We start from the raw sequence: 13,879 nt of genomic DNA on the forward strand, positions 1-13,879 counted from the left end.
GGAGTCGGAGACTGGCTCCGAGTGCCAACAAGCACCGAGGAACGGCACCAAGAGGGGCGAAAGTCAACGCAACATCATCACCTTACGAAATTGTATCGCCTCCCCAGCCGGGGTGCGCGGCAGTGATTTCAGGATAAAATCCGTTTAGTTGTCTTATTTCCGATACCCGGCCCGTCATTTGCATTTCCGTTTATTTTTCACCCACCGATTTTTAATGGAGAATGCTGTGGTTGGTTGAGCGCCTCTGGAGCCAGGAAGGTGCCTTCAGCGCGCAGTTCACCAGTGGAAGTTAGCCAGAGGTCCAGACAGAGCCGCGGCGGCAGCACAATCCGAGGCACCGCTTCTTGACAACCGTGTGCTCGCTCACAGTTAGTGCAAGGGCTCTGACCTGACCCGCCATGGCGTCGGCGGCTGTAGCCGAGCTGAGCGACAACCCGGAGCCGCTTTTCCTCGACGCATCCGAGCTGCTGCTGAAATATGCCGACAACATCCTCCGGTAAGGCCTCGGCCCGCGGGCTCCGCTTAGATTGATACCGAACTGGAGTCCGCCAGGGCCCGGTGGGTGGGTGCGGATGGGGGAAGTGAGAAAGTTTATTAAAGGTTAAAGTAAATTTCCTCCCGCCCTCTTTCCCCATAGCCCTGCAAATGAATCCTTCAGGTACATGTCCAATTCCTATGGAATCTGCATCCACCACACTTTTTCAGGTATGCCTTTCCAGATCTTAACCCTCTGTGTGAAGAGATTTCTCATTTCCCCTCTAGTTCTTTACCAATTATTTTTAAATCTGTGACCTCTGATTATTGACCACCTTGCTCTATCCATCTCATGATTTTGAATACCTCTATTTAGTCTCTCCTTAACCTTCTCTGTTCTAAGGAGAACAATACCAGCTTCTCCAATCTCTGCACTGTCGAAGCTGCCGTCTTTCGAATTAGATGTTAAACCAAGGCTCCATCTGCTCTCTCAAGTGGACTTAAACTATCCCATGGCATTTTTTTGAAGAAGATCAGGGGAGTTATCCCTGTGTCTGGGCCAATATTTATTCCTCAATCAATATAACAAAAAAACAGATTATCTGGTCATTCTATGTGGTATGGAGAGAAAGCAGGAAAGGGGTACTGAGGGAATGATCAACCATAATCTTATTGAATAGTGGTACAGGCTCAAAGGGTCGAATGGCCTACTCCTGCACCTGGTTTCTATCACATTGCTCTTTGTAGGAGCTTGCTTGTGTGCAAATTGACTGCTGCGTTTCCTATATTAGAACGGTGACTGCACTCCAAAAGTACTTCATTGGCTGTAAAGTGCTCTGAGATGTCTGGTGGTAGTGAAAGGCGCTATATAAATCCAAGTCTTTTTCTTTACATGACTGAAGTCCCTCATTCCTGATAAACCTTAATCATTCCTGAAGTGTGGTGCTCAGAATGCTACACAATACTCCAGCTGAGACCTAACCAGAGCATAACTTCCTTGTTTTTTTAAATTCAGTGCCCCTATTAGCCAAGTATCCCATATGCTTTCTTAACCACCTTGTTAATGTGCCCTGCCACCTTCAAAGATTTGTGAATATGCACCCCAGGTCCCTCTGCTCTTGCACTGCCCCGCTCCTCCTTAAAGTAGTATCATTTAGATTATGCTGCCTCTTCATGTTTCTCCCAAAGTGCATCACTCCACACTTACCACATTAAATTGCATCTGCCCATTTCACCATTGTCAATTGGCTGCTGTTTCCTACATTACAATACTGACTAACTACACTTCCAAAATAGTACTGTACTTCATTGGCCGTAAAGTGCTTTGAGACACCCTGAGGTCGTCAGAGGTGCTATATAAATGCAAGTCTTTTATCTTTCTTCCTCTTCAAGTCTGCTATTATCATGTTCACTATTTACTTCATTGCCAAGTTTTATATCTTCTGCGATCTTCAAAATTGTGCTCCCTATACCCAAGTCTCTAGGTCATTTTATACATAAGAAAAACAATGGTTCCAATACTGACCCCTGGGGGACCCCACTGCATACTTCCCTTCACTCAGGAAAAACATCCATTCACCACTAGTCTCTACCTTCTACCCCTTAGTCAAGTTACCAATGTTCCTTTTTAATACCATGTGTTTCTATTTTCTGAATAAGTCTGTTGTACGGTACTTTATCACATACCTTTTTTGAAAGTCTATATGTAATATCTGCTGCAGTCCCTTCATCAACCCTCTCTTAATTCATCAAAGAACTCAAATCAGTTTAGTCAGACATGATTTGTATTTAACACATCTGTGCTACCTATCCCTTATTAACCCATGCTTCTCTAAGTGAGAATTCATTACCAGGTTTATCCCCCTCTCCTTTTTTGAGCAGGGGTGTAAGAGTTGCAGTCCTCTGGCACCACTCCCATATCCAAGGAGGATTGAAAGATTGTGGTCAGAGCTTCTCCTATCTCCACCCTAACTTTCCTCAGCAACCTAGGATGCATCCAATCTGAACTGGATGACTTGTTAACTTTGAGGGATGCCAAACTATTTAGTACCACCTTTCTATCTTTTTATCCAATCCAATATCTCTACTCCCCCTCTCCTACTGCAACATTAGACTCAAAATTGGCCCACCCCTTTTTGAGTGTGCTGACTTTGTGGGCTGAAAAGGGCGCCGATTAAAATGTCTGCTGATTTAAAATGTCCCCCGATTCTGGCCACTGTGGTGCCTCTCCCAGGGCTTGGTGTGGGAGCTAGGGCCCTGCGCCAGAAACACTGCCGGCAGCTCTCCACGTGCGTGTTGATGTGTGCATGGACGCGCAGTATCTCCTGCCCCAAGCCTCTGTGTGCGTGCTGCAGCGTGGGACTTGGTGCGTCCGGCCCCTCTCCCAGGCCGAGTGGCCTCCCGCATAGGCCGGCCCGCTGCCTTCCCGGGCTAGAACGCCACAACAAGCAGGTTGGTGCGAGGCCCAAGCCGTGGTGGCGGGGGGAGCTTTGATCTGGGGGGAGGGGGGCCATGGGGCTAGGGGGTTCCGATCCCGTGGGCGGTCTGATCCTTGACCTCTAGGGACGATCTGATCCCCAGACATGTCCATTCTCTGACCCCAGGTGCTGTTCTGATCCTGGCGGGTCTGATCCCCAACTCCAGGAGGTAGAGTTGTTTGTAAGGGGCAGGCTGATGGTGGGTGAGCTTAGGTGGCTGGGAGAACATAAGAATTACGAGCAGGAGGTACTTATATTTTTTATTTGGATATTTTGAAAAAATTATGTAAATATGTTTTTCTCTGCTATTTTTGTAGTTTAAGCTTCCATGATTGCTTCTGTTGTATAGTAAATTAACTTTGCAGTATAGCTGTTTGATCCTATTCACATTCTTTAGTCAAGTCATTAAGTTCTGCTGGTTTCCAATGTACCTACCTGTGCTGATTTCTTAACTCTCCAAGAGTTTTCTGTGCGGCCACAAGTGGCCACATACGCTGGCCAAAGTTAGTTTGGAGTAACTAGCAAATTAAATGTGCAAAATGGGGATTTTTAAGATGCTCCAGAAAAATCAAGTTGCTCCAAAAAAAAAGAGAGCAACTCCTGGGTAATTTTGAGCCCATTAACTTTTTTTTTCCTACATTACAACAATGACAACATTCCAAAAGTACTTCATTTGGCTGTAAAGTATTTTGAGACATCCGGTGGTCATGAAAGGTGCTATATAAATCCAAGCCCTTCTTTCTTTTCATCCATTTTTTTTTTTGTGAAGACAGATGCAAAGTACTCATGATGGAAAGGCTTTGGGGAGTCACGAGTGTCTCACCTTCTGACTTCCCAAACCTTTTCCACCATCTACAAGGCACCACGTCAGGAGTGTGATGGAATACTCTCCACTTGCCTGGATGAGTGCAACTCCAGGAGCTCAACACCATCCAAGACACAGCAGCCTGCTTGATTGGCACTCCATCCACCACTTTAAACATTCACTCCCTTCACCACTGGCACACCATAGTTGCAGTGTGTATCATCTACAAGATGCACTGCACCAACCCGCCAAGGCTTCTTCGACAGCACCTCTCGAACCCGTGCCCTCTACCACCTAGAAGAACAAGGACAGCATGGGAACACCATCACCTGCAAGTTTCCCTCCAGGTTACATACCATCCTGACTTGGAAATATATTGCCGTTCCTTCATCGCTGTATCAAAATCCTGGAACTCCCTCCCTAACAACACTATGGGAGTACTTTCACCATGTGGACTGCAGGGGTTGAAGAAGGCAGCTCACCACCTTCTCGAGGGCAATTCGAGGTGGACAATAAATGCTGGCCGTGCCAGTGACATCCACATCCCAGAACAAATAAAATTCAGTACCTCAGGCATGCCCTCTGCCTCCACGAATTTTGTTGTCCTTAATCGACCCCATCATTCCTTTTACTTTTTATATATTGATAAAAGATTTTGGGATTCCCTTTTTTATGTTATCTGCTAATCTTCTCATACTCTCTCTTTGCCCTTCTTGCATCCTTTTTCAATTTCCCCCTACGCACTCTGTATTCTGTCTAGTTTTCGACTATTCTGTACCTGATATTTGTCGAATCTTTTTCTGTTTTATTTTAGCCTCCAGTTCCTTTGTCATCCATGGAGCTCTAGTTTTGGATGCCCCATTTTTCCTCCTTTTATGGGAATATCTCGGTTTTTACCCAAACTATCTCCGGACTACCATTGCTCATTTACTGTTTTCTTGGCCAATCGTTGTTTCCAGTCCACCTATGATGGATCCCTTCTCAAATCACTGAAAATGTCTCTCTTCCAGTTGGGTTTTTTCACAGGAAAGTCAGAGTAAATCAGTGTCCCTAATATGTTATGCATAACCCCTATTGTTACAAAACAACATATTGGCCAATTCACTGTGAGCAGCACCACAGGAGAGCAAGTTTGTCGTGTCCATCATAGTCCACATGTTATACTTGTATAAAACCAACCAATCACAATTGAAATCCTTAAAAAAAGGACAGATGCAGTTGATTCCTGCTATTTTTTTCCGACCTTGAGATAACGTGATCCTCCCTAAGAGACAAGGCAAACGGCTACCAATCCAGAGAAACTGTCAACCATAATAATGGGCTTCTAATTGAGTTCAGACCCTGAAAACATCTCCACAGTACCTGAGCAGTAGCCCTAAAAAGGCAGGCCAGGTTAGCAGATAAATATTACTGCCATGCTGCAGACCCCAGGCAACCTACATAATGGAAGATCAGATACTATACCAAGAATCATAAGTGGCGTGTGACCCCTTTTTTGAAAAAAATATTTTCTTCAGTCAAATGTGTCCTGGGCATTATTTATCCCTCAATCAACTTTATCCCTCAATCGACATTACTAGAAACAGATTATCTGGCCATTATCCCATTGCAGTTTGTAGGAGCTTGCTGTGTGCAAATTGGCTGCCGTGTTTCTGACATTACAACAGTTACTACACTTCAGAAAGTTCTTCATTGGCTGTAAAGTGCTTTGGGACGTCCGGTGGTCGTGAACGGCGCTATTTAAATGCAAGTCTTTCTTTCAAATGAGGAATATGTTCAATACTTTCAGTATTTTGTCAAGTGATGCTCTCTGTCTTTAACAGGAACCCAAATGAAGACAAATACAAATCAATTAAGATTGGAAATCAAGCCTTTTCAAACCGACTGCTGCCAGTCAAGGGAGCTGTTGAGTGTCTCTTTGAAATGGGATTTCAAGAGGTACAGTAATTTTTAATTAAAGTAAAGGTAATGTATAGTAGTTATTAGGTATGGAATAGAATAATTTTGGGTGGTGGTGGGAGGAGTTCAAGATGGTAAAGTGAGATATGGAAGACTTTCCAACATTTTGCATCTATTGTTTACCTCAAACACCTCAGGTATGTTTGCAGGATAAAGTTCCTCTTCCTCTGTCGCAACCTTGGCCCAGAATTTGCGGTCAGTGGTGAAGCGATGGTGCTCATCACTGACTTCGAAGAAAGGTGCCTATAAGATTTAGTGATCTCTGATGTAAATTTCAGTTCTCCTGACCTTAGTTGGAATCTGGTGCCAATATCTTCAATTTTACTCTCAAGCTATAAGATATTAGAAGTCTGGTCTAGGCCAACCCACAGATTAGCATTTGTTAATGGATGCTAGGCTTCTGCCATGTCTGGCTGGATGTAGGCTCCATCATGATGAATTTCCTTCTACTTGTTTGTACAGTTTTCCCTGTGATAACATTCCACAGTTTTGGGCCTACCCATGTCCCTTTTCGATCATTGCTACCTTCCCACTTTTATACCATATTCCTCAATTACTTCTCCAGAAATACAACTAATTGTTTCTTAACTACATTTAAACCATCTGTTTCAATGAACTTCCCAGTAACTTGTTCAAGTCCATTACCCTTTGTGTGAAAATAAAAACTTTGCCTAACTTTCGGTTTAGTTTTTAACTTTTCCACTGATATTTGAACACAAGAACATAAGGAATAGGAGCAGGAGCAAGCCATTTGGCTCCTCGAACCTGCTCCACCATTCAATAAGATCATGGCTGATCTGATCATGGATTCAGTTCCACTTCCCTGCCCGCTCCCCATAACCCTTTAGTCACTTATCGCTCAAAAATCTCTCTATCTCCACCTTAAATATATTCAGTGACCCAGCCTGCATAGCTCTCTGGGGCAGAGAATTCCATAGATTTATAACCCTCAGAGAAGAAATTTCTCCTCATCTCAGTTTTAAATGGGCGGCCCCTTATTCTAAGACTATGTCCCCTAGTTTTAGTTTCCCCTATGAGTGGAAGTATCTTCTCTGCATACACCTTGTCGAGCCCCCTCATTATCTTTTACATGTTTCAATAAGATTACCTCTCATTCTTCTGAACTCCAAGGTTGAGTAGGTTGGACCTATACACATATCATCATAAGTCAATGCCCTCAACCTAGTGAACCTTCTCTGAACGTCCTCCAATTCAAGTATATCCTTCCTTTAAATACGGAGACCAAAACTGTACGCAGTACTCCAGATGTGGCCTCACTAATACCCTCTACAGTTGTAGCAGGACTTCTCTGCTTTTATACTCTATTCCCCCTTTCAATAAAGACCAACATTCCATTTGTCTTCCTGATTAGTTGCTGTACCTGCATACTAACTTTTTGTGTTTCATGCACAAGGACCCCAGGTCTCTCTGTACTGCAGCACTTTGCAATTTTTCTCCATTTAAATTATAATTTTCTTTTCTATTATTTCTGCCAAAATGGATAACCTCACATTTTCCCACATTATATTCCATCTGACAAATGTTTGCCCACTCACTTAGCCTGTCTATATCCCTTTGCAGATTTTTTTGTGTCCTCATCACAATTTGCTTTCCCCCACCCATCTTTGTATCATCAGCAAACTTGGCTTCATTACACTCGGTCCTTTCATATAGATTGTAAATAGTTGAGGACCCAGCACTGATACCTTCGGCACCACACTAGTCACTGTTTGCCAACTGGAAAATGACCCATTTATTGCAACTGTTTTCTGTTAGAAACATAGAAAATAGGAGCAGTAGTAGGCTATTCAGCCCTTCGAGTCTGCAACGCCATTCAATATGATCATGGCTGATCCTCTATCTCAACACCATATTCCTGCTTTTTCCCCATACCCCTTGATGTCTTTTGTTTTTAGAAATCTATCTATCTCCCTCTTAAATATATTCAGTGACTTGGCCTCCACAGTTTTCTGTGGTAGAGAATTCCACAGGTTCACCACCCTCTGAGTGAAAACATTTCTCCTCATACCTTTTTACCAAAATGAATAATTTATCTAATCAATTCCCTTCATGCTATCATGATCATCAAAACTTGAGGTCTTGATTTTTTTTTTCCAAAATAAACTCAAGCCCACCTTCCTTAACCGTAGTAGCTTAAATTCCTGATACATAGCATAATCTGTACTTATTCTGTGCAGAACTATCATGGTTTGGTGAGAACCCGGCATTGCCAAAACATGAACATAGCCATTGCTACTGTTTAAATCTTAACTATTCCAGAATACTTTTGTTCAGCCCAACCCATTCTTTGTTTCATTCTTGACTATGATCACAGCTTAAAACTCCGGCATTTCTTTTCATCATTGATTGCTAACTTTTGTGACTCTCTCTCCAAAAAGCAACTTTTACAATACTTTGGAGGTGGAAGTAGTCTTGGTGTTGGAGAGTATTTGGGGTCAGAAGCTCGGGTTGAATAGGATGCTGAAATTGTGAACAGTGTGGTTCAGCCTGAGCCAATGGGCAGGGAAAGAGTAGAATTAGTGAAAAGGTTTATGGAGTGTAGTGGGGAGAGTGGTGGCTGAAGATGGCTAGTTTCAATTTTCCCAGTGTTTAACTGGAGAAAATTGCAGCTCATCCAAGATTAGATATCAGACGATCAGTTTGACAACAGAAACAGAGGTCTGCTTTAGAAAGGTAATTGAGACAGCCTATATGTGGAAGTAGGAACACATATCTGCAGATGATGTTGGAAGGGGAAGTACATAGACGAGGAAGAAGCAAGGATAGATCCGCGAGCAGAGAAGCCATTATTGGAGTTACTACAATTGGATAGGCATGAGTGGACCCAAGCGAGGGTAGACTGCAAAACTGTGGCAACAATATATCTATTTGTGTTCCTTGTCTTCTATTGTGCATTGTTGTCTAGAGTACCACTTGCTTTGATTTGGAATAATTGAATTAATTTGAGTAATTTAAAAGGCTTTGGTAAGCAATAAAGATGATTTTTAAAATCAGTTTATCTTTCAAAATCCATAAATATTATTAGTGCCCAATGCGGCAATCCATATTTTTATTTAACAGGATCATCTTCAAGGGATGACATTAAGCTTTTTTTTTTCCATGCTTGGAGGGTGGTGTGAGTAAACAGGAAAATTGCTTAAATTACATATTCCATTATATCAGCATCAGTACCCTGTAGTAAAATCTACAATTGGTACTCTTATGAAAATATGTTACTGGTGACTCCTTGTAGATTACAATTAGAATTGTATTCATGGTTAATTTTTTCAAAATTTTCAGGAGGAAACCCACCTTGTATTTTGTAAAAATGCTTCAGTAGAAAAGCTGCAAAGAATTAGAGACTTGATTGCTGCTGAGAGGAGTCGGAGGACAACTGCTAATAAATCGGTCCCAGTATCGCAGCCACTTTCCACCTCTGCCCAGGCCCAGCCAACAGAGCCTGAAGCCTCTTTCCGTGCACTGTCATTTTTCAATGAAACTCCAAGGCAGACACCAGCTCAGACATTCAGGCCGGTGACGACGGTAAGATTTTTAAACAGAAATTATATTATGTAGCAGGGAAGGTATTTGTGGAGTAGTTTAGAACAGCAGTATTTGAGGGGTGTGTGAAGGATCACAAAATAGGCAAAATCTGAACAGTCCGTAAAGTTACCTTACAAAATTGTTTCATGGTGCCTGATGACATCTATTGAAAATTTAACAATTATCAGAGGTTGCAGGGAAGTAAAGAAGGGCATGGAGGAATAGTGCACCATGCTCAGTCAGAGGATGTCCTTTGTGACTTTGATTAGGGTCATTTCAATGCTGTGGCAGGGTGGAAATGACAGAAGTTGAACATAATAACAATATACTATAAGATGTCTCTTAATTTACTTAAATCAACAATAAAGTTGCAAGCTGCATGTATAATAAGAACATAAGAAATAGGAACAGGAGTAGGCCCTATGGCCCCTCGAGCCTGCTTCGCCATTCAATAAGATCATGGCTGATTTGATCATGGACTCTGCTCCACTTCCCCACCCGCTCTCCATAACCCCTTATCCCCTTATCGTTTAAGAAACTGCCTACTTCTGTCTTAAATTTATTCAATGTCCCAGCTTCCACAGCTCTGAGGCAGTGAATTCTACAGATTTACAACCCCCAGAAGAAATTTCTCCTCATCTGTTTTAAATAGGCGGCCCCTTATTCTAAGATCATGCTCACTAGTTCTAATCTCCCCCATCAGTGGAAACATCCACCCTCATAATCTTACACATTTCGAAAAGATCACCTCTCATTCTTCTGAATTCCAATGAGTAGAGGCCCAACCTACTCAATCTTTCCTCATATATATTTCAATCCCCGGAATTAACTAGTGAACCTTCTCTGAACTGCCTCCAAAGCAAGTATATCCTTTTGTAAATATGGAAACCAAAACTGCACGTAGTTTTCCAGGTGTGGCCTCACCAATACCTTTTTGTATAGCTGTAGCAAGTGCTTTTATACTCCATCCCTTTGCAATAAAGGTCAAGATAACATTACCATTGACCTTCCTGATCACTTGCTGTACCTGCATACTATCCTTTTGTGTTTCATGCACAAGTACCCCCAGGTCCCACTGTACTGCGGCACTTTGCAATCTTTCTCCATTTAATTAATAACTTGCTCTTGATTTTTTTTTCCTGCCAAAGTGCATGACCTCACACTTTCTGGCATTATACTCCATCTGCCAAATTTTTGCCTACTCACTAAGCCTGTATGTCCTTTTGCAGATTTTTTTGTGTCCTCCTCACACACTGCTTTTCCTCCCATCTTTTTATCGTCAGCAAACTTGGCTACATTACACTCAGTCCCTTCTTCCAAGTCGTTAATATAAATTGTAAATAGTTGGGGTCCCAGCACTGATCCCTGCGGCACCCCACTAGTCACTGGTTGCCAAACGGAGAATGAACCATTTATCCCGACTTTCTGTTCTATGTTAGTTAGGTCATCCTCTATCCATGCTAATATATTACCCCCAACTCCATGAGCTTTTATCTTGTGCAGTAACCTTTTATGTGGCACCTTGTCAAATGCCTTCTGGAAATCCAAATACACCACATCCACTGGTTCCCCTTTATCCATCCTGTTTGTTATATCCTCAAAGAACTCCAGCAAATTTGTCAAACATGACTTCCCCTTCATAAATCCATGCTGACTCTGCCTGACCACATTTTGCTTATCCAAATGTCCTGCTACTCTTCTTTAATAATGGACTCCAACATTTTCCCAACCACAGATGTTAGGCTAACTGGTCTATAGTTTCCTGCTGTTTATCTGCCTCCTTTTTTTAAATAGGGGCGTCACATTTGCAGTTTTCCAATCTGCTGGGACCTCTCCAGAATCCAGGGAATTTTGGTAAATTACAACTAATGCATCCACAATCCCTGCTGCTATTTCTCTTAAGATCCTAGGATGCAAGCCATCAGGTCTAGGGGATTTATCTGCCTTTAGCCCCATTATCTTTCTGAGTACCACCTCCTTAGTGATTGTGTAGACAAAACAAGTGGATCTCATAGCTCATCATAGTGATAAATCAAACACAATTATTCTTCTGACTTTTTTACTAGTCAAAGTGAATGTTAAACATTTTCAAGAAGCCTGTATCATCTCCAGTCTGAATGAAAAGATATTCATTAGTTATCTAATCTTTTGCATGTAGATCTAGAGACCAAAAGTGCTCTCATCCAATTTCACGTGACTGAAACTTACATTTTATTAGGTTGATATGAGGAGTCAAATCAAGGGGAACCTTTAGATGGTGCAGCTTCATAAAGGATTCCAAATTTCCTAACACTTTCAGTATAGAATATTTATCTGTGTGCGTGTTAACAACAACAGCAACTTGCATTTATATAATGTCTTTAATGTAGGAAAATGTAATTCACAAGACCATAATCAGACAAAAATTGTCACCAAGTCAAAGGCGGAGATATTGGGATAAATGACTAAATGGTTGTCCGAGGTTAGGAGTGACTTGAGGAAGAGAGATTTGGAGAGGCAGGGAGTCTGTGTTTGGAGCCTAGATAGCTGAAGGCATGGTTGCCAGTAATGGGTGATGCACAATAGGCCAGAGTTGGAGGAATTCAGTTTTAGGAATCGGAGTAGGCCATTCAGCCCCTTGAACCTGCTGTGTCATTCAATTAGATTACAGCTGATCTGCACCTCAACTCCCATTTTACTGACATTGCTCTATTTCCCTTGATGCTTTTGTCGAACAAAAATCTTAGCTATTTCTGTCTTAAAAGTTCCAATTGTCCTAGCCTTTGGAGAGAGAGAGAGTTCCAAATTTCTACTACTCTTTTGTTTGGAAAAAGTCCTTCCTGATTTTTTGCTCCTGAACAGCCTAGCTGTAATTTTAAGATTATGTCCCCTTGTTCTTTATGTCCACACCAGAGGAAATAGTTTCTCCGTATCTATCCTGTCAAATCCATTTAACATTTTAAACATCTCTTATCAGATCTGCCCTCCATCTCCTATACTCAAATGAATACAAGTCAAATTTATGCAACATGTCCTCATAACGTAGCCCTCTAAGCCCCAGTATAATTCTTGTGAATTGGCACTACACCCTTTCCCAAGACCATTGTATCCTTGAGGTGAAGTGCTCAAAACTGAACGCAGCTCTTCAGATGAGGTCTGGTCATAAGAACATAAGAAATAGGAACAGGAGTAGGCCATACGGCCCCTCAAGCCTGCTCTGCCATTCAATAAGATCCTGGCTGATCTTTGACCTCAACTCCTTTTCCACCCGATCTCCATATCCCTTCATTTCCGCTAGAGTCCAAAAATGTATCGATCGTGGTCTTGAATATACTCAATACAGCATCCAAAACCCTCTGAGGTAGAGAATTGCAAAGATTCACTACCCTCTGAATAAAGAAATTTCTCCTAATTTCATTTCATTTGTAAATGGCCAACCTCTTATCCTGACACTATGCCCCCTAGTTCTAGACTTTCCAGTCAAGGGAAACAGCCTCTCAGCATCTACCCTGTCAAGCCCTCTCGGAACCTCTTTCAGTGAGATCATCTCTCATTCTTCAAAACTCGAGAGTGTAGTCCCTTTCTATTCGATCTCTCCTCATAGGAAAAACCTCTTATCCCAGGAATCAATTTAGTGAACCATCGATGCATAACTTCTAAGGCAAGTATCAACATTTAATAGTTTCTCACCATTCTTAAAAATATTCTGTTTTTCTACTCTTCCTACTAAAGTGAATAACCTCACATTTCCCCATATTATACTGCATCTGCCACTTTCTTGCCCACTCACTTAACCTCTCTATATCCCTTTGCAGACTCATTGTGTCCTCACAGCTTACTTTCCCATACAACTGAAGCTTGGGGCTCCATTTTCCCCAAAGCTTTTTTTTGGCGTACTTGAAGAGTTTTTTTGGGGGGCCCAAGTACGCCAAAAAAGTTCTAGGTTTCCCCGTTGGATTTCTTCATTTTGGCGTGACCTAACCTGTCCTTTAGTTTTATGGTGGAGCTTTAATCTGCACCAAAAAGATCGGGTTGCCACGGTAACCAGGCACACCATGCGAGCTGAGGCTGCAAAGTGAAACATACAGCCAGCTCCCAACACATTAAAACACATTGCATCAACTTAAAAACATTAAAATATACTGCAGCAACTTGCCTCCAATTATTAAAGCCGGTCCCGCTCCCCGTTCCTGGCCCTGGCCGAAGGGCTTGCCTAGCGAGCCCCTTGCCGGTGCCACTCCAGCTCCCCCAGCCCCGAGTGCCTTGCCAGTCCCTAACCCTGGCCAAAGGGCTTGCTGGTCCGATCCCCCGCCCGACCCTGGCCCCGAGTGCCTTGCTTGTCTGCTCACTAGCTCAGGCCAAATGACCTCCCGGTCCGCTCCCCCGCCCCTATCCCCCTATCCCAGGCCGAATGGCCTCCTCCCTCGTGGTTCCGCCCCCCCCCTCTCTTTTTTTCCCCCACCTCCACCTCTGCTGCTGCTGCACTTACCTGTGCCGATTTCCTTACCTATGCAGATTAACTCTCCAGGTTTTTCTGCAGAGGCAACAGAACTGAGTAACTCTCAGCTGGCCAAACTTGGTGCGGGTAGTAAATTACGCCCCCTTTGGCTGAAAAAAAAACGTAACCTTAAAAAATCGTAAC

The 13,879-nt window shown here is 42.7% G+C and overlaps 1 protein-coding gene across 1 annotated transcript in view; it reads left to right on the plus strand.

The window, feature by feature from the left end:
* Positions 1-8: 8 nt before the first annotated feature.
* ngly1 (N-glycanase 1) overlaps positions 9-13,879 on the plus strand; it is a 52,045-nt gene continuing 38,174 nt past the window's right edge. The window contains exons 1-3 of the mRNA XM_070880880.1: positions 9-496; positions 5,580-5,694; positions 9,016-9,258. Coding sequence (XP_070736981.1) covers positions 399-496; positions 5,580-5,694; positions 9,016-9,258 — 456 coding nt within the window. The 5' untranslated portion in view covers positions 9-398. The remainder of the gene's footprint in view (positions 497-5,579; positions 5,695-9,015; positions 9,259-13,879) is intronic.

The sequence above is a fragment of the Pristiophorus japonicus genome, chromosome 5 (assembly GCF_044704955.1).
Source record: "Pristiophorus japonicus isolate sPriJap1 chromosome 5, sPriJap1.hap1, whole genome shotgun sequence".
Taxonomy (NCBI): Eukaryota; Metazoa; Chordata; class Chondrichthyes; family Pristiophoridae; genus Pristiophorus; species Pristiophorus japonicus.